Source organism: Neurospora tetrasperma, assembly GCF_000213175.1.
Source record: "Neurospora tetrasperma FGSC 2508 unplaced genomic scaffold NEUTE1scaffold_81, whole genome shotgun sequence".
NCBI lineage: Eukaryota > Fungi > Ascomycota > Sordariomycetes > Sordariales > Sordariaceae > Neurospora > Neurospora tetrasperma.
In genome coordinates this window covers 6,428,216-6,450,177 of record NW_009799179.1, presented here as the reverse complement: position 1 = coordinate 6,450,177, position 21,962 = coordinate 6,428,216, and the positions used below count along the sequence as shown (strand labels likewise).

The window sequence follows — 21,962 nt, the reverse complement described above, 5'->3', positions numbered from 1 at the left end:
CCCCCCCCCCCCCCCCGCGACTCCGCTTAGCTCGCTTCTTCATCGCCCTGCCAGCCAGGACAGCAGTCCCGCCATAACGCCTTGCTACACTATTGTGGTAGAGGTAGATTCCAGTTTGCTTGTCGCCGCGCCGTGATGCCGCGTCTTGTTGACCGCCCCAAGTCTGTTTCAAACTCAAGTCTCTGGACCATAGAGAGCGAGAAATCATTGTCTGGTCAGCATGGGACAGTGTGTATGTGCACATGTGCATGTAATAAGATGCCATGTGCACCACACCTACGCGAAGCGATTGGCCGAAAGGGGAGCAGAAGAGACGAGGAGGGACTGGAAAAATGCGATCAGATTGGATGGGACCGGATTGGATGGAATGTCGGAGTATGTAGTATAGTGTACTGCGCAGTAGATCAGATCTGCCAGATCCGTCATGGACTGCGTAGTGTACATACCTAGTGTACCCAAGGAGCCAAGGAACATCCATTGGCGGCAACGGTGGGACCCGGTGAACTGGAGACTGACTGGATGGGGAGATCATCGTTCGGTCATTCGCTGAGAGGGCATGTCGGCGGAACAACGTCCGTCTGCCTGCGTCCTAGGTAAAGGTGATTTGATAAGTGGTGAGCGGAGCAGGGAATTACTTGGGCGCAATGGTTCGCATCAACCTTGACGAGAACGTCGATGGCATAAAACTTGCAACGGAGCATATAAACAAATTGAAAATGTGTGAGCTCATGAGGGCACTGAGACTGTGGCTCGGATTTAACCATTTTCCCGAATGCACTTGGTTCGCGGGGAGGGTGCAAATAATCGTAGATCCGATGCCCCCATCTCTGCAACCTCCTCAACTAGTGGCCGCGATCATCTTTGGAAATCTTCAACCAGTCGGCGGGGAATAACAGCCAGTACGGTGTGTTTTGCCGAGATTGAAATGAAGTGTTGCTATTGTAACAAGTCCTCATGGATACCCGAAACGTTTGATAGGTGTTTTCGGTATGTGGTCATTGGCTGTCGTGTCGAATATTGCCAGGCCTGGAACAGACACCGAACCCGATATATCATGGCAAAGCTTTGTTCTACGCGCGTTTATGGAGTTGTTCATCGGTTTGGCCGTCGGGGTCGCTTTCTGGCTTGGTTTTAGGTTGCTCATCTGCGCCGTGTCGCGATAGTTGGGATAGGGTCGAGGAAGGGCGTATACCAACAATGGGCGAAAATGATATAGAGTATGGTAGAATATGTGCTGGTAGCATCAATAGTCGTCGAGTAAGATTGTTTGGCGCGACGCTGGCCTTTTCTTTGTTCATCAGATAGAGTCCTTTGGCATCTGGTTGTTGTCCATACAGGTCGAGATTCGATCAGCCTCGTGGTTCTATTGGACCATGGTCTCGGTGTGTGTTCTTGCGTCGCTCTTTCGAGTATGGACAGAACTGACTGCGGCATACAGCTGGTTGACGAAAAATTGTATTGTATCGTCTACATGGCCTTCTTTAGCCTCCTTGTTCAAGATTTTAATGATGAGGAGCTGCTGCATCGGCGAAAGAGCCAGTGGGTAGCCTAGTGTTGTTGTCAGATAATTTGATGGAGGTACATTCCCCCATCGAGCGTCAGGGGTTGAGAGTGAAAACGCACGCTTTTTTGCTTCGAGGGAGAATCGACATTCGAAAGGCTTGGCCGCGCCGAGAACTGAATGTGGACTTGTCGTCGTGATGAACTTGTCGTCGTCCATCGGAGCGGGATGTGGGTCTGCGTTGGCTAATTGTTCGGAATCTACCTGTACGTCAAGCGACTGGTCACATGAGGCAGTGTCTCTGCCGTAATGGTGTAGAAGCATTCCATTGAAGAAAACGTACCCTGGAATGTCTGCATGTGTACCGCCGTTTTGCACATGCAAGCATCACCGCAAGCAGATTCAGGGTCTTCGGCCGTAGTTCGGGTAACACCCTTGACTGCCCTGCAGAAGGAGATAGTCTGCGCCTGTAGACAATGCCAATCACAAGTATTGACCCACGAGTAGTATAATGTCACAACATGCTTCTGCCATCAAAGGCTTGTCGGATATCCTGCATGCGCCTGCTCATGGCGAAACGATGATCCCTTATGGGATGTTTGGGTGGGAGGACCGGGGGGACAGTACATGACAAGGGTTGGACGCCACTTCAGCAAGCAGGAACCAGGAACCGAGACACCGGTGCGCGGATCCACAAATAGGGCTGACCAATGACATATTATACAATCGCCAAGTTCAACCTCACGGCATATAAATGCAGATTCTCAGATAAAACTCCCAAAGCAATGAAAGTAGTGATCGCTCCCAAACCTCCTTCATTAGCGACCGCGATGGCTTCATACGACCCTTCAGGCAAGACCCTCTAGGGGCACCCCCATCTCCACTGTCGCAAGGCCCACACCACCTTCTATAAAAGTCGTTAAACATCTCTGCTACAGGTACCACTTACCTGCCTCTAGCGATGCCTCTAATCATTTCAGGCCCTGAGACTTCCCCGCTGAAGCTTTATTCTCGCCTGCCTCTCGCTAATTCACTTGCCCTAGGGGTCACTTGCCTGCTGTATTTCCTTCTCTCTTCAGGTGCTTAGTTGCCTGTGTACTCCCCCGCAGACCCTCGGGCAGATTCGAAACACCCCCTGACACGCTCCGGACAAAGAGTGCCCACGTCCACCAGTAAGGCGCGCCTTCCCAAAACGTGTCCATCAGTAGCCAATAGGGCGCGCCTTCCCAAATCGGATGTTTTTTTTGTAGGGCTGAGCCTGGGACTAAAGCAAATCTCCCACCCGTCCCGGCCCTCTCTCGTTCTTCTCCTCTTTCCTCTTCTTCAACGATCGCAACCAAAGCTTTCAACAACATCAACAACAACATTCTGTCTTCATTTTCTTCAAACTGCAACAACGCTTTTCATCTCATCAATCACTCAGCAATCACCATCAACAAAATGCAACAAACAAGCTCGAACGAGTTGTCTCCCATTGGAGCCTTCCTCATGAGGATCCTTTGGCTACTCTTCACATCGGCCGCCAACTGCCTCCAGCTTCTCGACGCCACCTTGTGGCCGGCTTGGAAGGCATCGGTCATGTGGCTGGACCACCACACCATCGGTACAATCATCAGCATTGTCGACGCCGTCACAGGCACACACTCACTTTCGACAATCACGCCGTTCGGTATGCTGGCCAGACTCGCCGCATCTCTGCTGTACAAAATCATCGACTGGTTCCCCGAGGTTCCATCGTTCCCCGAGCAGAGGTGTGGTTCCAACTATCGCAGTTGTTCGACTCAGACAACAACGGACGATCCCAACATCTCAGCCATGCTGGAGTTCTTCGGTTCTGGTCTCGACTACCTCACCGAGTTCTTCGCCACTGGTCTGAAGTCCGTTGTGTCACCCTTCGACGGCAACACTCCCAAGTCCTCGACTTCCTCTCTCGTCGCTGTCCCGCGCACCCCTGTGAGACAGCAAAGCTCGCTCGCCAACAAGACCAAGAGCACGAGTCCCTCGTTTTACGGTTCCGACGATGACGCGGCCTAGAGCCCTGCTGATTCTAAAGGTCCCGATCTCGACAACTTTTCCGTCTGTTCATCGTTCCATCCATCGGGCGAAGAAGACTGGTTATCAGATCACTCTTTCTTCGACAGCCCAATTCCAGCTGTCAAGAAGGAGCAGAAAGCGCGCGTCGCAAGGCGCGGATCTGGTTCGGACTCGGACACCTCCACGCTTTCGGAGAGAGAGAGAGGCGTCAGCAATGGCGCAGGGCAAATGATGAGCGTGTGCGAGAGTACGCGGCGAATCATCTTGCTCAGGAGGAGAGGCAACGTCAGGCTCGGGTCGCTTTGGAGGCCCACTGGCGTCGTCAAGAAGAAGCTCGAAAGGCTCCTCGGGGCCCTAGAGTTATCCGGGACCCTATTTCGGGCCGGGTCTACACGAACTAGCCAACTAGTGTAGTCTTCTGCGGGGAGTGTAACATGATCGCGCACACCGGGTGCAGATTGTGTGCGCTATGAAGGGGTAAGAGTGCGGAGGAGAGTACCTGGCGATTATCTGAGGCGCAAGGAGTGAGTTCTTCCAAACCCCCAATCTGGTTGTAACAAATTACTAACAGTCTTTCAGCTCAGTGGAGGACAACAGATTCACACGACGGACCGCATCGGAGGAGTTGGGGGGCGGGGTGGAGGACTTACACTGTGAGGCGCGAAGCCGGGAAGCACGATCGGACCGCATCGGAGGAGTTGGGGGGCGGGGCGGAGGACTTACACCGTGAGGCGCGAAGCCGGGAAGCACGATCAAGCGATCGACAAGACGACCAGGCAAGTACATTGATTTTCTTAGAAAAAAAAAACAAAAAAAAAAAAAAAAAAAGAATATGTAGACTTAATAGATAGGAGACGGAGTTGGGGGCGTTGGGAGTTGGTGGTGTTTGGAGTTTTGGCGTACTAACCTAGCTGGGTTGTGAGTCGCGAAGTCGCGCTCAATTTTCCCTCCCGATCACAAGTGTGGGGTAAAAAGGGTAGTGAAGTCGGACGTCTATGCCTCCACGTGGCACTACCTGGAAACCTAGGTGGCTTTGCTGCCTAGGGCCAAATAGACGACGCATCGTGAGGCTTGGTGGGCGGGGGAGGGGAGCTGGGAAGAATGTCCTTTTGGAAGGATTGGAGGATGGATGGGTGTCTGGGAGTCGGGGAACTTGGGCGTTGTGCGGTGGGATTTGGCTTGGTAGGATGATAAATAGTGCAGACGAATAGAATGGCTCTTCTCACATTATTTTCCCCCTGCCTGCATGCAAACCGTGCCTTGGCTTTGACAACTGACAGTAGGGTGATGTGGGCATCATGGAAGGGGTAGTGAGACAATGAGACAGATATGGCACGGGATATCGATCTCTATGGCGGCTGCAAGATATTGGCAGCAGTAGCAGCAGGCGTGATATAAGTGCTTGTCAAATCATCGTCCATCCTTGATGAAGTCTCCACGTCTGGGCGAGGGCGGTGAACTTGGTTCGGTGATGGACATGGACATAGGCATGGGATAGCCATCCGCTGCGTCGTAGATCGTGTTAACCAAGTTCGCTCCAGCCTCCACAGGTTTGTCTTGCGGTTGTGGTGCCAATGACTGTGAGTGTGTGGGTGTAGATGTGAAGATAGCTTCCAGTCAGATGGGATATGCCTCATCAAGTTCTGCTCGAGGTTCCCACTCGGTTGGTTTGGTTCGGTGCCAGCAAGCACAGTTCCCATGACGAGAGATCGCCAGCATAAGTAAAGTAAGTACGTTCCACTTGGATTCGGGTTGCCTTGCCCTTAAGCCGTCCGTCACCATGCTGAGCAACTCCAACGGACTCGAGAGCATGGATTGTCAAGTGACTCGAGGGATGACCTGTGACGGGATGCATGAACTGGTCTGAGAAGAGGAAGAGGCGGGGGCGGAAGAGGCAGGCTTGTTGGAACTATGCGTGCTGCAGTGGCGTCGGAACAAGTCATGGTATTGTGAATAACAACCGCGAGTCTTTCTGATGAGAATGACTTGTATTATTTACGGCACTATCCATAACCCATACTTGACAAAGCCTGCTTTCAAGTATACACGCAATCCGAAAGACGCATTGTCGGAGCACGAACGTGTCAAAGATGCCCTGCAGCAGACAAGCGCACTGCCAAGCGGCCTACCACAAGCGTACACCCATCTCAAACCATCCATTTATTCACCCAGACATCCAGGCGGCGGCTCTGCGGGCCCCGAAGGACGTCGCAACGCGAAGACCATCCGCCCCCATAGGGAAGTAGCTGACTAGGTACCAGATCAGAGCCGCCATCTGGACGAGGGCGGAGAGGAGGGTGAGGATGGTGCTGTGTAACTATTTCCTATCATGTTAGTCAACTATGATACGCCAGACAAGGGCTAGAGCGAACTCACGCTAAGAGCAAAGTACATGGTCAGAATCAAGGAGCCAAAGTATGCCGATGTAAAAGGCAACCTTGTACCAGAGGTCAGGTGCTTCAAGTACGCCCAAGGTCCCATCATAGCCGCAAAGGACGTGATGAAGAGTATCGAGCCGAGTGTCCACCTATGGGTCAGGGACCGCATGCGTTAGCAAGACATCCATAGTTGACTATCCGATCTGCCCCTTAGAATGTCGATGATACCAACAAGTCATCCAAGCGCCGGATGATCGGCCTCGTAGAGTCATCGGGCCGCCAACATGGCTAGGCTATCATGCGAATGTTGTGCATATGCACCATCAAACAGATATAACGACGGGTTCCAGTGCATAATGATGAGTCAAGTCAAGAAATTGGGGGGGGGGAAGGTTCCCGAGAGAGGGAGTAAGGGCTGGGCTTGGGAAAGCAACTTGGTTGTGGAGGGAAGGGGGAAGGTTGTGAAGAACAAGGAGGCGCTCACAGGATTACGAGCTTGCGCGGCTTTAGTGACAACACTGGGAACAAGGCGAAGGCCAGGACGAAGCAAGCCAGCGCGCCCAGATTGCAAGCAGCGAAAATCAGCATGCGGTCCCACCGGCTCACTGTAGAGTACTCATTAGCCGTGCTGTAGCGTCGATGATCTCCAAAGTGGACGTGAATAGGAAGGAGGATGAAACCGCTATACCCTCCCCTCCCCCACCATCTACATGCTCAGCAACCTGGTGACTGAGACACGGAAACGCGAAAGCGGCACATGTCCTGCACCGCGAATCTCCTCTGCAGGGGTACGAAGGGAAAATGCTGCAAAGCACAGCAGGCAACATGGAAAGACGAGCAGCTGAAGCAAGCACAATGGGAGTTGACTCACAAACAAACCAGCCTTCTTCCTCTTCCCGACGGGTAGGGGCTGGAAGAGCAGCACCGGGGCCTTCAGTCGTTGGTAGTTGAACATAGCCACCATTGCCGAAGGGGTTGAGAGACTTGATGGATGATAGTAGACCGCGCTGTTGGGACGTGTTGACAGGAATGTCCGCTTCTCGGCGGGACCATCCTAGAGAGCTCAGCGAGTCTCGGAAAGACGCCGAAGCCATGATGGAGAGACGGGGATGTCTAAGGTCGGGTGTCGGGAGTATGAGACCGTGGGGGTGGAGCCTTGGTGAAATGGGAGAGTTCCGGTCTCGTTTCCTTCAGGACCACAAATTGGCCAGTACTTTGGAACTATGTAAAGATGGAGTGTCCAGTGACCGTCTCTATGAGGACGATTACGGACAAACAAGGCCGGAGCTGACTTGTGATAGATCGGATGGAAAAGGGGTGTGTAGATGGTCGAGCAAGCGGTGTTATTGGGTAGCGGTGCCGGAGTGGGTGGTGCGGTAAGGTGAGATACGCTCGCAGCGGGTAGGGCGACTGACGGCAGAAGCGACCATAGACTGTATCCGAAGAGGGAGAATTAGTCTTGAATGTTTGATATCAGGGAAGAGGCAATCATGCGACCACCAGACGGCCAGAGGTCGACAGGAATAAGACCCACGTTTGGTGTTCAGATGATACCGCAGTCAAGGACGCGACAAGCTCGGGAGGCTATCGGCTGCAAAAATAGCAGGTTTTGGCGATCTAGTTCAAGCCCCTGTCTTCCAATTGTTGGAAACGCTTGGGGGTCGTCTGGGGAGAGTTCCGTGTTTGTCGCCGCCTTCCGACGCGGTGTGCGTGTTCAACAGTGTCGTTACGTAGGGATGCCTGGCACACGATATCGGCAACTCGGGTATCTTGGATAGCTGGGTGGCCGACTAGTGTGCGTGGTTATGTGAAGGTGCAAATGATAGAGCCTAGATACCTACATAGGTTGATCGCGTTAGGGTGATGGATGGGGTACGCAGCTCAGATGCGCGTGTTGGGGCGTGTCGCACTGGTGGTGACAGGTTGCTGCCCTGCCCTGCACACAACAACCGAGTGAGGTTCATGGGTTGCTCGGAGTTGACTGAAGCTTCCTGGCTCTAGCCACCTTACACTACACTACACTGAGTGGCCAGCTCGGCCAGCTAGCGGCGGCAGTGAGGTGGGACTGAATGCGCATGCAACGGCCTGATCGGACGCAACCACAGGCTTTGCCGTCTGTCATCTGATTGGCCAGTCTATACCATCCTTGGTCCACAAGGTGATCACGGACCCAGCTCGCAGGGTGGCATCCAAAGCGACGTGGGAAGGCATCCACTCACCTCACGCCGGGCGCCCTCTGGCATCCTCTCCAAAACTGAACCCATTCGTTTAGAGGGGCTGTCAGTCAGTCCTCCGCCATGAGGGGAAACAGTCCTACAGCTGAGGGGCAACCATTGTCGAATGTTGCACAACTCCTACTATGTAGCTCCAGAGAGACAACCCTCAACAGACGACGCGGCGAGGAATGACTTCCAATGTGCTTTGCGGCAATCAACCGTACTCGATAAACGGCAAAAGGGAAGGAAGCATGGAAATCATATGAAATGCATGGGGCGTCTCCTTGACGGTCTTGTCCTTCAACGTCAGCAATGGTGCGGGGTCCATGGGCCTCTGAGGACCACAGTACGTATGTGCAGCTTCACCAACACGCCTCGCTTGCGTAGCGCGGGGTCTTACTATGGAAACTGGAGAATCAGACAGGGCAGGCTCTAATCCCGATAGCGACGAGGGCTCAACGTCTTAGATGACACTTGGCGCGATAAGACGGCCATGGGGATGTAGATGGCGATGGCTAGCTAGGATCTGCCAACATCCTTCCTCTTGCTGTCTAAGAGTCCTACATCGGCCGGCTCCTCAACTGCAGTGCTGGATGCCGGTCGAACCCCCAACTTCTCGGTGAGTGGCCCTTTCTGCCTCGGAATCATCGTGCCGGCTGTTGTTCGCCTGATGGAGGGCATCTTGTTGGATGAGTGAATGGTTACGGCCGAAGTCTCTTCGACAGAGAGGCGTCGTGCATGGCATGTTGAAGATTTATTGGCATGCGTATTGCCAGAGCTTTCATGTACGTTCGTATATGGTAGCTCTAAGCGCAGCAATATGCACTAGGAGTCTTTGTGTCTCTATCAAGCTTGAATACAACCCAGACTACTGCGTGGATAACTCAGATCGGATAAAGCAGTCCGCTCCACCAAGGAAGGTCTGGAGTAGGGTAGATTTGGACTGTGTGAGCATAGGCCCTGAACTGGGTGTGAGGTTGCCATGATCAACGTTTTCGGATTGGTGTGCCTTGGTGTCTCACCCGCCGAGTCACGCTGATAGACAGGTGCCCTCCATGATCCCAGGATGCTCCTCGCCCATCATACCTTTTTACAAAAATTTCACATCTCCTCCGATGTTCCCGATCAGCTAAATCATCAGCCCGAAAGATGTCGAAGGAAATCCGCAAGGGTATCAGGCAGTGTTGTAGCGATTGCATATTGATTCCTGCCATGATTCCAGCCCACCCTTTTTGACCGATAAGATCAGAAGACATGGTTGTGATAAGTCATCGGTAGTGGAATGTGTGGGTGGCCTCGTATACACATCTTTGCCCTCTCCTCGGTAAGTATCAGTATATAAGATGCTGATGAGCCGCTTGGATATCATGGGCTTTCGTAAAACTTCACTGAAACCCGAACTATTTGTCTTCTGTGGTTCTTGACTCTTTGTTGCCAAGTTGCATAAACTCTGAACATCAATCTCTAACCACCAGGCAGCGCTCACCTTGTCACTGTCCAGTTACTTCAAACGCCACCTTCATTCTCCCATATCTCAAGTTGCACGAGCCTCGTTAAGATTCAGCCAGGCAAACATCAGTGCTTCACTGTACGCCTTCCACAACTACAAGAAACCAGAGACATCAGACATCGGGCAATTAGCCAACCGGGACCGGCATCCATTTGGCCAGTTTACATGCGGGACAAAAAGGACGTGGTGTCTCAAAGAGCATTGCGGGTCTGAAAAATCTAAGAAGTAGGACAAACTGGAATCAGAAAGATACCTCTAGGACGCAAGGCCACGCAACCCACCCCAGGTTCAACTCAACAGCCAGCAGGCTATCTCGCTAATACAAGGTTCCGTGGATTGCCCCAATCAGTGATCGGACCTGGGCTGAGCAGTCAGCTTACAGAGACTTACATCCATCATCATCTTGGGGGTCAGCCTTGTTGAGCTCAACGCCAAATGGTCCTGAAGGTTCATTAATCAACGAGAAAACCGTTAGCGACCGTCACCTGCGGTGAGGTAGCGGTCGACAGCAGCCGACAGCGGACGGTGTCCAGACTGTGAAAGGAGATTAGGGACCCGCGGACGGCCCGGGGATCAGCTTGACCAGGCCCCACTTTGGATCGGTAGTGTAAGTCCGAGTCTGGGGATGGCAAGCATCCGGATCCAAGCAAGTACCCCAAGGCATAATTGCTTAGAGGTTGACGGTTGATGGATCAGTTACGGCGCACACTTTGAGAATTCCTCATTACAGCGCACCCGCTCTATTCAAACCATTCACAAGAACAAGACGGTCGGAAAGACGAAATTGCGTGCTAGTTATTCATCGGCGACACGCCGGCATCTCTTACACATTCGGAAGAGTTACCACCACTCTCTCACCTCAATAACACTGGCATAGCGCAGTTTGGCACCCTTTGGCGAAACGCAGGCAACGACCATCTTTTCATGTGCATACCAGGCATTGCAAATTGGCTCTGGTATTTTCCCCGTTCTCATCACATCTCAGATCTTTCTCCTCCGTTAGGTCCCCATCGACTACTCCTCCCCACTCCGTACCCCGCCTCTCTCTTTCTGCTTAAGACATCATCTTGCAGGGCGCTCGAGGTGGGACGGTTTTCACCTCTTTTTATAACACCACGATCTCCAAACTGTATAGGCATCTTGACTCGCTTTCTCCCAACAGCGAGGCAAACATTATTCTTGGGCACTTCTCTGATCGTCGGAAGTTGACTCACGCAATAGCACGTACAACTCAGCCTGTCTCCCAGCCGCCGCTTCCGCGCTGCATTCCGCTCATATAGCCCGCAGCCAGCCAGCCAAGTTACCGCTCGGAGCGCATACATATTGTCGGGTGCTCGAAAAGGACAGGGCTCCTATTTCGAGGCTGATGCGCTTGACCTTTACTCAGTTGGCCCTCAAGTTCTAACGCCTTCCACCTAGCACTGTGTGCACAGACAACAAGTCATTTTTACAACGCCTCCCGAACCGAGGGAAATCTCAACGCGCAAACCTTCTCGTCTGGTTGCGAATTCTAAATACTTCAGCCCCTCTACCCTCCCCCCTCCCTCACCCTTCTCTTCAGTTGGGTCTTACACGGCGCGTCAGCACTTATTGCCTCCCGGGGCTCTTGGAGTGCTAGGGTGGTGCAGAACCAATACCACGGCAGAGGACGGATTACGATACCGATACGAGTACATTCCTTCCTTGTGGCTGTACCTACGTACCATATATAGGCCGGCCGCCATCACACAATCTGTAATAGGACATCCAGTGCCTCCGCTTTACCGCCTTTCTGTTAGTCCCCACCTTCCACCCCAAAAGTTTCCCTCTCAGAGTCAGCGGCGCTTTCTCCGCACATCGCACAACAACCTGGCAAAGTTGACTCCTTCCTCTCCCAACTCATTCTGCTCCCTGCACCTCGCCTCTCCCTGCCCGCTGTCTGCTGTGATGCCTCGCACCTGCTTCAAAACATCCACAACGAGGTAGCAACCTACTACCGCTGTCCTGCTTGGTGCGGTGCAGTGCATTCAAACGGGACGTTCTGCTGACTCATCCCAGTCATTGCCCAACAGAAAAGGCCGATTGAACTGAAGCCTTGGATCTCAACCGCGAACCACTGCAACCACTGCAACCTGCAACCACTTCACACCCCTTGTCGCTTTCGCTCTCCGTTCCTATTCGGCGACTGAAGCGTAGGCAAGATCCGACATAAAAAAAAAGGCTGCGGTTTGGGCAATCGCTTGCCCCTTTCTTTTTCTTTCATTGCAGTGCATTGCCTTTGTTGTCCTCTCCGGCGACTTGGCTCCCTTGCCTTCACGGGCACTCGTTACAAACTTCCCCGAACATTGCCAAGGGCAGTTAGGCGGCTACACACCCCAACCCGACATTCACCACAATCGCCCACATTGAACCGTTCACCAACCGCCGACTTCGACATCCCTCGACGACACGGTTCTGAGTTCCTGCGCAAAACTTGCAATTGCTTGCGAAGGAATTGGATGCCATTGATCCCCAGTTCCCACCGAATATCTTGTCCTCAGACCACCGCGACTCAGCGACACGTCAGCCTTGCAGTTTGCTCTCTCCTGACATCTTCCCGCATCGCTCCAAGCAAACCCACCACTCCAACCGCGGCACCGAGTCATACTCAACCTCGCTGTTGTTCGATTGCTTTATATTTCCATTTTATGGGTGGCTGTTTGCGAAGGTAAGCCCCCCATACCCACATCACTTGGTACGAGGCTGGGATTTCTTTTGCTAACGCTTGCTGGCACTCTAGGGCCCTCGTTAGTCAATAAACTCGTCTAGGCGCCATCTCGTTGGCTTTGGAAGAAAAAGGACATGCAGGCAGACACCGAAGGTTCCACCAATAGGATTCCCAACAACATGGCACAACACGGATTCCCAATGGGCGGCCACAGTGGAGGAGGCATTGACCCGAACGACCTGGCCATGGGGGCCAATTTTCATGGCTCCTTCCAAAACAACTACCTCAACCACACCAACAACTCGTCGAATGGGTTTTCTAGCGGCTCAGCTTTGTTTGGAGACGATGAACTTCTCGATGGTCTGAACAGTCCTAGTGACCCTCATGTCGGAATGCAGGGTCATGGGCAAGACTTTGGCGGAATGAACGATGTTGGCATGAACTTTCCGGATTCTTATCATCAAAGCCTGCCCATCAACCAAGCTCATACAAACGGCTATTCGAGCACTCCCGACGGCGATCCGATAGCATCGCCATTTGTCCATAACTTTTCGCATTTTCGGCAAATGCAGCACCCTCAATCCTTCGGAACATCGCTTCAGTCGCCCATGTCATACGCTGGGTCACCATTAGCGAATACCGACATGAACAGTGATGGGACTGACCCAAATTTCTTGAGCGCAAAAGCACATACCAGGATACCGCAAACCATGCAGCGCAAGTCGTCCACTACACGCAGCCCTCTTACCCCCAAGGCGATAGACATGGCCGGACTGTCGGTGAACTCGGGATCATTTGGCCCTCAGCCCATCAGGACATCAGGCCCCCACCATGAGAAGTCCCATTCCGCGCAATGGATGCAAACCCCACAGAGTCTCTCCTCGTTTCCCGGGTCTGGTTTCTCATCACCTCTTCAGGCAGGCCTTCATGGCCCCCATGCTCAGATCAATGACATTCTGTTGAAGGGCGGCACATCCATGCCCGCCAAGCTTGGCACCGCGACCTCCTCTGTGTCGACACAAGAAGCAAAGAGGAAGAGGAGGCGCGAGTCACATAACCTCGTTGAAAGACGGAGACGTGATAATATCAACGAGCGCATTCAAGATCTTAGCAAGCTTGTTCCTGCCCATCGTCTAGAGGATGAAAAGATTCGCAAGGCAATTCAAAACGGAACGCCCCTTTCACCCACGCTTGCGGGCATTTCAAGTCCTTCCCAAGCCACATCAGCCCTAGCTGGACCTGGAGCCAGACGAGCGGCTGGCAGCACGGCTGGAAACATTACGACAGGCCTGCCGATTGAGGAGAAGGATAAGGGTCCCAACAAGGGCGACATTTTGAATGGTGCGGTGAGCTGGACTCGAGATCTTATGTGGATGGCCTACCTCAAGATCCAACAACAAGAAGAGCTCATCAATGCCTTGTTGGAGCGTGGGGGTACGGTGCCCTTTGAGATCACCGATGATGAGAAGCGGATGCAGACAGAGCTTATGGAGGCCATTGCCAGAGGAGAGGACGGTAGCGGGAAGACCCGGGGATTCTCGTACTCTCGCACGGCTGGCACTGGCCTTCGTGTTCCCCATCATACGGACTACAAGGGTGAGCCCTTGAACACCAACGGTGTCAATGGCGAACACCTTTCCACCAGTCCCGCCCATGGTGGCGCCGACGGGAAGTTCAACGATGGCCTCGATGCCGGCGACTTCCTTGAATATGAGGATGACGGCGCTGACATGGAGTTCAAAGAGGAGGACGAGTATGGAATGGACTTGACTCAATGATCGTAGGAATCGGATTTGGTTGATCGCGATGCTAGTGTGGATTATAGTTTATCTTCTCTTTTCTTTTGTTACGAACGCAGGGCGGGGGGGGGCTTTCTCATCTCTTAACCATCGCTTGGAACCCTATGGACATATCATTTATTATCTCGGCCATGATCATCACTTGACAGGCTTTCATATCCCTGATCTGCATTTTCATCGCAGCGGCACATTGGGAACGGGGTCTAGGTACTTAGCATTTCACTGGTCGTTCAGGGATTGAGCACAAATGTGATTTGGCACATGGGCGTACAGACTGGGTCTTGTTTTTTATTCTGTTTCGGGTTTCCTTTCTATTCTTTCTTTTTTAGCTGTCGATCTTATTTTCTGACCGAGCATCATGTGTACACGGAAGGCATGACGGCTTACTTCCTCGGTACGGCGCTTGCGTGATAGTGCAGAGGGATGTGGTTTTGTTTTTTTTTTTTTTTTCTTTTCTTTTCTGTTCTTCGTGTTTCGGAAGTATCATTTTTAGCGTAACTCTGCTGGCTCGGTTTCTTCGGTGTTACGTCTGTCCTTGTTTTGTTTTATGGAGCCGGTCACTATGGCGTACTACCTGGGTTTCTCCTGCTTATGACGATTATACCTCAGGCGCTTTGGAGGATTCCATCGGGGTAGCATGAAGGAGGAGTTGGCTTTGTTTCTCGTCGATTCTATCTAAGAAGCATGACAATCACCGCTCTATTCGATCGATTACTTGCACCACACCATACTCGTACCCAAGCTTGGTGACTCCTTATGATATCGATCAATGTGCCCTCAATCCGACAAACCCGTGTAGGCCATAGGTATTCAGGGCTGTTGGGCGGCGCATTCATGGACTGATTCGTGCCAGCCCTCCGGCTAGAGGTACCTAGTGTATCGACCAAGGGAAGCCGACCTTTCTCGTCTGTATTTGGATGGGCTGTGGCAGTTCCTTCCTGGAGACATCAAACTCGAGAAAGGAACGACACTGTCTAATAAGTGGAAGGTAAGAGCCTCCACGGTTGCCCCATGACTTCGATTGTTGAGCGATTTCACTAGGTGACAGGTGAGGGTTCACTGGTGCGCCGACTGTCCATCGTGATCAGCGACAATGTAGGTTATAGGCCAATAGCGAAAAGGCTTCTCCCCCGAAATACTTTGATTGTCCAATATTAGTACCCGCAGTCAACTATTGTGTTTACCGGCATGACAATGGAAATACTATGTATATACACAGCCCCTTGGCCATCGACCGCTTCACCAATGTCTGGTACACAACAAATACTCGCTCATGGCCGTCAATAACGACCACGCCTCCTTCCGCTTCATATCCTCTTGCAAAGCAATCCGCTCCAGCGCCGACCGCCCATTGAAGTACTTCCAGAACTGAGGCCACGTGTTAGCCACCCGCTCGTCCCAGTCCTTAGTCCCTCGTTGAGCGCTGGCTGATCCGGAGACGGTACGCCCCCCTCCTGACGTTCCGGTTCCGCTGGCTGTTTTCGCGCCGGCGCCGGTGGTGTGGGTACCAGTCGCGGAGGGGGATGCGATGTTTGTGGCATCATTGCTTGGAGCGGTGTTTGCGGAAGCATTGGCACTGCTGCTGTTTTTGTTGTTGTTATTGTTGTTATTGCCGTTACCAGCTCCAGCAGCGGCAGCATCCTCCGGCCCCGTCCCCGATCCTTCCACACCAGCACCGTCCGTGGCTGCAGCGTCACTACTAGTACCGGCCTCAGATGCACCTGCAGCAGCAACAGTCGCCGCCGTCGTCGTAGCCACCTCCCCACCCCGCCCCCTCAACCTTCTCTCAATAGCACTCAAGTACAAACTCTCCTTCCCCGTCGCCTTCTTCGCATCCAATATAATATGCGGGCTCATGCCCAGCAGGTGTTTAGCATGGTTTACGCTCGGGTGTCTCGTTGCCTGCGGCACAGCCTTTCGCGCGTGCGCCATGGCCCGCTCCGCGAGCTCGCGCGCCGCTTTGTCGGCTATGCGCTCCAGTCGGGCTTTCTCTGCGGCCTGTTCGGCGGGGGTGGGCTGATGGTGCGTGGAGGAAGTACCGGCTGAGGCGTTGGTATCTTCGCATATGGTGTGGGTGAGTTGGAGGGTGGGGCGGGGCGGGTTGAGCATGTTGAGAGTGTTGGCGGAGGCGTAGGAGGCTGTGGGAGAGGAGGAGCCATTGTTATTGTAGTTGTCTTTGTGGGAGTTGGTCATGTAGTCGCTGGTTCCGAGGATGAGGGTTGAGAGGGAAGTGGTTGACATGGGCGAAGTTAGGGTGGGGAGGAACTCGTTGATGGGGGTAGAAGCTGGTTGGGCGCGGGAAAGGGTCGGTGACTGTGAATTGGACAGGTCACGGAGAGTTGCTGCCGAGGAATCCAGGTCTGAGGCCGATGTCGACTCGGCTGCGAGCGAAAGGAATCCAGATCCGGCGAAGCCTGCTAAGGGACCCTCGCTGAGTGCCGCTGCCAACACGTTGTTACCGGGTCCTCCGATGTCACCACCGTTGTCCGCCGCCGTTGTTGGAGACAGCATATCGTCGTGTTTGTGGCCTTGGTCCTCCCGGCCCCTATTCTGTGCTTTCGCCTTCTCGTGCGCAATCTCTTCTGCCTCTAGTTCATATTCAACTTCGTATATGATCTCCGGCCAGACCACAACGTACGCAAAGGTGCAGAGCTGGGTAACCCAACCGCCGCGCATCAGCCACGCCAGCATAGCCATATAAAGAGGCCGGTGAGCCTTACTCGGACAGTGCAGTTTATACGGCCGTGGGGCAACGCTCAGCTCGGCCAGGAAATTGGGCAACGGTGGTGATAGTGGGAACTGTCTCGCCCACTGAGCAGCTGCTTGAGGAAGTCTGCGCAGATCGCAGTTGGGACTCACGATGTACATATCGCGGCCGTGCAAAGGCGGTATGGCGATGGCTCGTCGCCAGAATATGAAGTGTTCGGCGAACCTCCGCACCTGGGCAGGCGAAAGGATACTACTTGCCTGTTGTTGCACCTGGTGGAAGGAGAGATTGGGCTTGCATCTGCGTACAAACTCGATCATGGCCTGTGTAGTAGGGTCGGATTCGGGGCCCAATAATTCGTTGATAACTTTCTTCTCTTCTGCCATCAGGAGGAGCGCAAAGGTCTTGTCCAGATTTTCGGGCTCCTCTACGTTCTCGTCGGCTTGCAATGAGTTTGCCGTCGTCAACCACAGGCCAAGCTGCTCCTCCGCTTGGCCGTCCTGTGGCAGGTCGGGCACATGGAATGGCACAGGAATCTGCACGGAGTGAGTAACCACACCCTCAATGGTCTCAAGCTGAATGGCAGCAATTCTGTTTCGTGATATGGCATCGTATATGTCCTGCATAGACGCTGCCAGTGAAGAATTTGATAGGATTTCCTCCCACAACTGACTCATCTTCCTCTCTGGTTCACAAGCAGGCACATTAGCAGGAGCCCACAGCGATGGAGGTGATGGATACACTCACTGTCTTCCCGGCCCTTGTCCTTCAAGGCTAGAATCTTCTTAGATTCCTTCCAGATGAAATCACCCCTCTGCTGGCAGTACTTGTATGCCTTGTTGACTTTCTTGATGATATGCGTGTAGAGTATGTCGACAAGGTCGGCAACCTCATGCCTTCGGGGGTTCAAGATGAAGACAAGGTTGAACATGGTCATGGAGCTTTTCTTGTCTTCGGCCTCTTCGGCTGGTTTGGCAGCAAGCTGGTCTACATCCGAGGGGCCTTTGTCACTGGTCCTGACCGGACCGTCTGTGTCTGTAGGAGCGGTGTCATCGTGATCCCGGTGCTTTTGCTGCTTCTTGCTCTTCTTCCGCCAGACCCCGTTCTCTGGCACATAGATGGGATACGAAACGCAGTAGAGAGAATCCAGGGAAACCTGGAACAAGCGTTTGTGATAGGCCCTGGCCGGAGTCAGAATGTTTTCCAGATCCTTGGTCGGGAAGCCAGCAACGTGCTCCCAAGGAACAATCTGTGTGCCGCTCTCGGTGATGAGATGGTCGTCGTGGTTCCACTGCGACAGCTCGGACTCCTTTAACGGGGATGAAGAGCTGGCATCGAGGCCAACGGCATGGGTGACTCGATGCAGAAGGGCCTCGTCTTCCTCGTCCAGATCGTCCAGATCGTCGCCGTCTCTTGCGGCTGCTGTAGCCTGTGGTGGCAAGACATGGGGGGGATAGTGGAAGACAAATCGCGGGCCGTCCCGAGACCGGTTGATGACGAGAGCAACAGCGAGGAAGTTGTCTGGGCTAGGCAAGACGGGGTATGCCATTTTGAAAGGGTTGGGGAGGCTGTTTCTTTCTCTCGTTGTCCTTTGGTTTCCAGTGCTGGCCCGGTGATTTCTACTTGATTACAGCCTATAGCACTGAACGCACACAGCTGAACACCTCGTGCAATTATCTGCCCATCCGAAGCTACATCAACCTGACATGCTCATGTATATATCATGCCTTGCTGCTGTCCAACTCGGGGCTAGTTGATATTTTTTTTCTTTTGTCTTTCTCATACCATGGCTGCTGAACGGTATCTGGAATGTCTCTTACTGCCGAGTGCGAGTGAGTTGCGAAATAATAACACGAATAGCGTGTTACAGCTGACCGTAATCGCAGCTGTTTGGTAATGACGGCTGAATTTAGAGCCTACCCCAGCTCAGGCTCCGACCTTTTCGACTCTTGACTGGACCGAAATGGTGGGCAAGGTGACTCGAGTGAAGGGGGGTGGGGGAAGGCGGGGAGGGGGGCCGGATGGAATGGCGGCCAAAAGCGACGACGTCAGACGGAAAGGCGAAACGGTTATTGGTACCAAACCTGCAAATAAGGCGAGGGGCGCAAACGGCAATTCGAGACGGATGCAATCAGGGTTGAAACCTCGAAAGATCCGACTTGCGGTGATGGTGATGGGGTCTACACTAGAGTACAGGGTGGCGGTGGTTGTTGTTGGGCTTGGCCAACCGCATTCCACTTTTTTTTCGTTGAATCGTTCGCGACGATTTCACGTGCTGTGCAATCCCCGTCACGCCCGTGCAGTTTAGGGTGGACAGCGCGGCGCAGGCTGGCGAGAATCAAGGCGGGACATTGAAAGAAGGTACGTACCCTTACGTAGGGGACCTTTGACAGGACTAGCCAAACAACTCGATCCAGACTCGTCCAGTCAGGGGCGACCTTGGAGAGAACAAGACAAGAGGCCAAGGGACCACCAGGCACACAAGGGACCACGGGGGTTTTGGCGTTGGGTCGGCGTGGTTGGCAAGGTTGGGCCGTCGTAGTGTACACTACTTACCTAATTGGGGCGGCAAGCGACCCCAGGCGCAAAAAGAAAAGCATGTGTTTGTAGGCCCTGCTTTGTTAGTGGGGATGGCGACTTTCGTTGATGAATACCTACCTACCAAAGGGCAAGTGATCGTGTGAGAAAGGCGCAGCGGGACTTGATCATCGTCTTTACTAATCGGCTTCTGTTTCCACTTGGGTTGCGTCTATCCAACTGGCCTCACCGCGCCATCATCCAACGCCATTGACGAAGCTTATTCCTCTTCAGATTCCTCCTTGTCCCATCTGCAGGCCGCGCATCCTTCTCCTTGTTGGCCGTGCTGAATCGGCTTAGAGAGTGAGATACAGTACCATAGGTGCGAAGAAAGATACTGTACTGTAAACAACCCCCTCCTCCCACCCCCCCTTTTTTTAATGTCCGTGGTCTCCTTTCCTCGACATCCAACTTCACTTGCTTCTGCATACCTCTCCGCGCATAACGTCTGTCAATGTCTTGCACTGCAGTGCTACATAATCCAAAGTAAAGGAGAAAAAAAAAAACATAACTCATGAGCAGACTTGCCCATTGAGCAAAAACGCGAATTCCATCACGAAGCTCTGCCGTCATCTCCCCTCCCCCACAGGGCACACGTATACAGTCCCTAGCAAAGACCGAATCGGCCTTGCGATTCCTACCGCCCACCATGGCTGTCGCAACAGAGAACGGCACCCAAACAGCCAACGGCCAGTCCAACGGCCAGTCCAACGGCCACTTGAACGGCAACGGGCCCGTTGAGCATCATATTCGCTACATCCCTTTCGCTTACTCGAGCGAGGACTCGGAAGCCACCGCCCGCCGTCTCGTTCTCGCCATCCGCCCCGCCTGGGAGAGCGCCGATTCCAAGGTCGAGTTCGTGCGCTTCACCGATGGTATCACCAACACACTCCTCAAAGCAGTCTACAAAAAGGCCGGCCTTTCCAAGGATGAGGTGAACAAGGAGGCCATCTTGCTCCGCGCCTACGGCAACGGCACCGACTTGATCATCGACCGCCACCGCGAAACCCAGAACCACGAGCTGCTCATGCGATACGGCCTCGCTCCCGAACTGCTCGCCCGCTTCGAGAACGGCATGATGTACCGCTTCGTTCAGGGCTCCATGACCCACCCCGAGGATCTGCGCAAGCCCGTCATCTACAAGGCCGTGGCCAAGAGGCTTGCCCAGTGGCACGCCGTGGTACCTTGCATTACTGCTCGCACGGGACACAGCCGCAGAAACTCCAAGAACACCGACTTCATTGTACCGTCCGAAGCCCTTGGCGATGCCGAGTTTCAGCAAATCATTGACAGTGTCGCGCCTGGAAAGCCCCCGCCGAACGTCTGGACTGTCATGCAGAAGTGGATTTTTGCCCTGCCAACAGATACGGAAGCGCAAAGAGAGCGTCAGGCCCAGTTGCAGAAGGAGCTTACCAGGACTGTTGCCGAGCTGAGCCAGCGGCCAGGCTTGGGTACCAATGGGGTGAGTACTGCCTTCTATCTATCTGTTTCCCGCGTTTTCGACATGATGGATACTTTTGCTGATCACCTCACACAACAGCTCGTGTTTGCACACTGCGATCTCCTTAGCGGCAACGTCATCGTCCTTCCCAAGTCCCAGCAGACACCCGCCGACGACAGCAACGGCGTCACCGCCAAAGACACGACCATCGACGTGACCTTCATCGATTATGAATACGCGACCCCCTCACCAGCCGCCTTTGATATTGCCAACCACTTTGCCGAATGGGGTGGCTTCGACTGCGATTTCAGTGTCCTTCCCACGCGCGTCCAGCGTCGCGAGTTCATCACCGCGTACATCCGCGCCTACTATGCTTACCAAGGCGAGAAGAACGGGACCACGGCCGATTATGACGAGGCAGCTGAGGTCGACCGCCTACTAAACGAGGTGGACGTCTTCCGGGGCCTGCCTGGATTCTACTGGGGCATCTGGGCGCTGATTCAGGCGACCATCTCCCAAATCGACTTTGACTATGCCTCCTATGCCGAGACAAGACTGGGCGAGTACTGGGCTTGGCGAGATGAGATCTCGGGTGATCGCCAGCGCGCTGGAAAGGAGATCCCGCTGAGGGAGAAGAGGTGGGCTCAGGAACAGTGAGCGCATCGGGTTGGAAGAACATGAACCAAAAAAAAAGATCACACTACGTCTGTTCGCACACACACACACACACACACAAAGAGGAAAATAGCGTCGATGGGCATGGCGTGTCAGGAGTCGGGTTGATTACATGACCTATACATCATGCATGTATTCTTTCGGTTCTATATCAAATTTCTTTCTTTGATGTACTTCTTCACCACGGGAGGCTCTGCATGGGAATATGGGCGAGCATTCAACATTGGCCTCACGGAGTTGTTTTTGTTTAGTATAGATTAGATACCTCATCTCAACAGTCGGCTAGTAGCTCGAGTTGGCGCATTCAACATAATTATAGTAATCAGACAGACAGGACGTCCGCTAACATATCTGTGAGAAGTTATCACATGAGAGCGGCATTGGGTTCACGAGACCAATATTCCATTTATCTACGCCAAGACTGATCGTTGGCAAAAC

General features: G+C 53.3%; 7 protein-coding genes across 7 annotated transcripts; 3 read left to right on the top strand and 4 right to left on the bottom strand.

Annotated features, from left to right (window-relative positions):
- Positions 1–1,363: 1,363 nt before the first annotated feature.
- NEUTE1DRAFT_114816 (uncharacterized protein) lies at positions 1,364–2,218 on the bottom strand (the record flags this gene model as incomplete). The annotated part of the gene is made up of 3 exons (XM_009858258.1): positions 1,364–1,761; positions 1,845–1,968; positions 2,129–2,218. 3 exons carry the CDS (start codon positions 2,216–2,218, stop codon positions 1,364–1,366), a joined length of 612 nt encoding a protein of 203 aa, XP_009856560.1.
- A 723-nt stretch (positions 2,219–2,941) lies between these two features.
- Positions 2,942–3,535, top strand: NEUTE1DRAFT_150366 (uncharacterized protein; the record flags this gene model as incomplete). The annotated part of the gene is made up of 1 exon (XM_009858257.1): positions 2,942–3,535. The coding sequence occupies one exon, from the start codon at positions 2,942–2,944 to the stop codon at positions 3,533–3,535; it is 594 nt and encodes a 197-aa protein (XP_009856559.1).
- Positions 3,536–3,921: 386 nt separating this feature from the next.
- NEUTE1DRAFT_96926 (uncharacterized protein) lies at positions 3,922–4,331 on the bottom strand (the record flags this gene model as incomplete). The annotated part of the gene is made up of 2 exons (XM_009858256.1): positions 3,922–4,059; positions 4,115–4,331. The coding sequence occupies 2 exons, from the start codon at positions 4,319–4,321 to the stop codon at positions 4,042–4,044; spliced, it is 225 nt and encodes a 74-aa protein (XP_009856558.1).
- Positions 4,332–5,509: 1,178 nt separating this feature from the next.
- On the bottom strand, positions 5,510–7,280 carry NEUTE1DRAFT_91762 (uncharacterized protein; the record flags this gene model as incomplete). The annotated part of the gene is made up of 4 exons (XM_009858255.1): positions 5,510–5,852; positions 5,912–6,062; positions 6,398–6,518; positions 6,785–7,280. 4 exons carry the CDS (start codon positions 7,005–7,007, stop codon positions 5,700–5,702), a joined length of 648 nt encoding a protein of 215 aa, XP_009856557.1.
- A 5,245-nt stretch (positions 7,281–12,525) lies between these two features.
- NEUTE1DRAFT_126349 (uncharacterized protein) lies at positions 12,526–14,255 on the top strand (the record flags this gene model as incomplete). Its single annotated transcript, XM_009858254.1, has 1 exon — positions 12,526–14,255. One exon carries the CDS (start codon positions 12,526–12,528, stop codon positions 14,101–14,103), a length of 1,578 nt encoding a protein of 525 aa, XP_009856556.1.
- Positions 14,256–15,226: 971 nt separating this feature from the next.
- NEUTE1DRAFT_150363 (uncharacterized protein) lies at positions 15,227–18,380 on the bottom strand (the record flags this gene model as incomplete). The annotated part of the gene is made up of 2 exons (XM_009858253.1): positions 15,227–17,516; positions 17,579–18,380. 2 exons carry the CDS (start codon positions 18,378–18,380, stop codon positions 15,364–15,366), a joined length of 2,955 nt encoding a protein of 984 aa, XP_009856555.1.
- Positions 18,381–19,905: 1,525 nt separating this feature from the next.
- Positions 19,906–21,535, top strand: NEUTE1DRAFT_91753 (uncharacterized protein; the record flags this gene model as incomplete). The annotated part of the gene is made up of 2 exons (XM_009858252.1): positions 19,906–20,870; positions 20,949–21,535. The coding sequence occupies 2 exons, from the start codon at positions 20,058–20,060 to the stop codon at positions 21,504–21,506; spliced, it is 1,371 nt and encodes a 456-aa protein (XP_009856554.1).
- Positions 21,536–21,962: the final 427 nt, after the last annotated feature.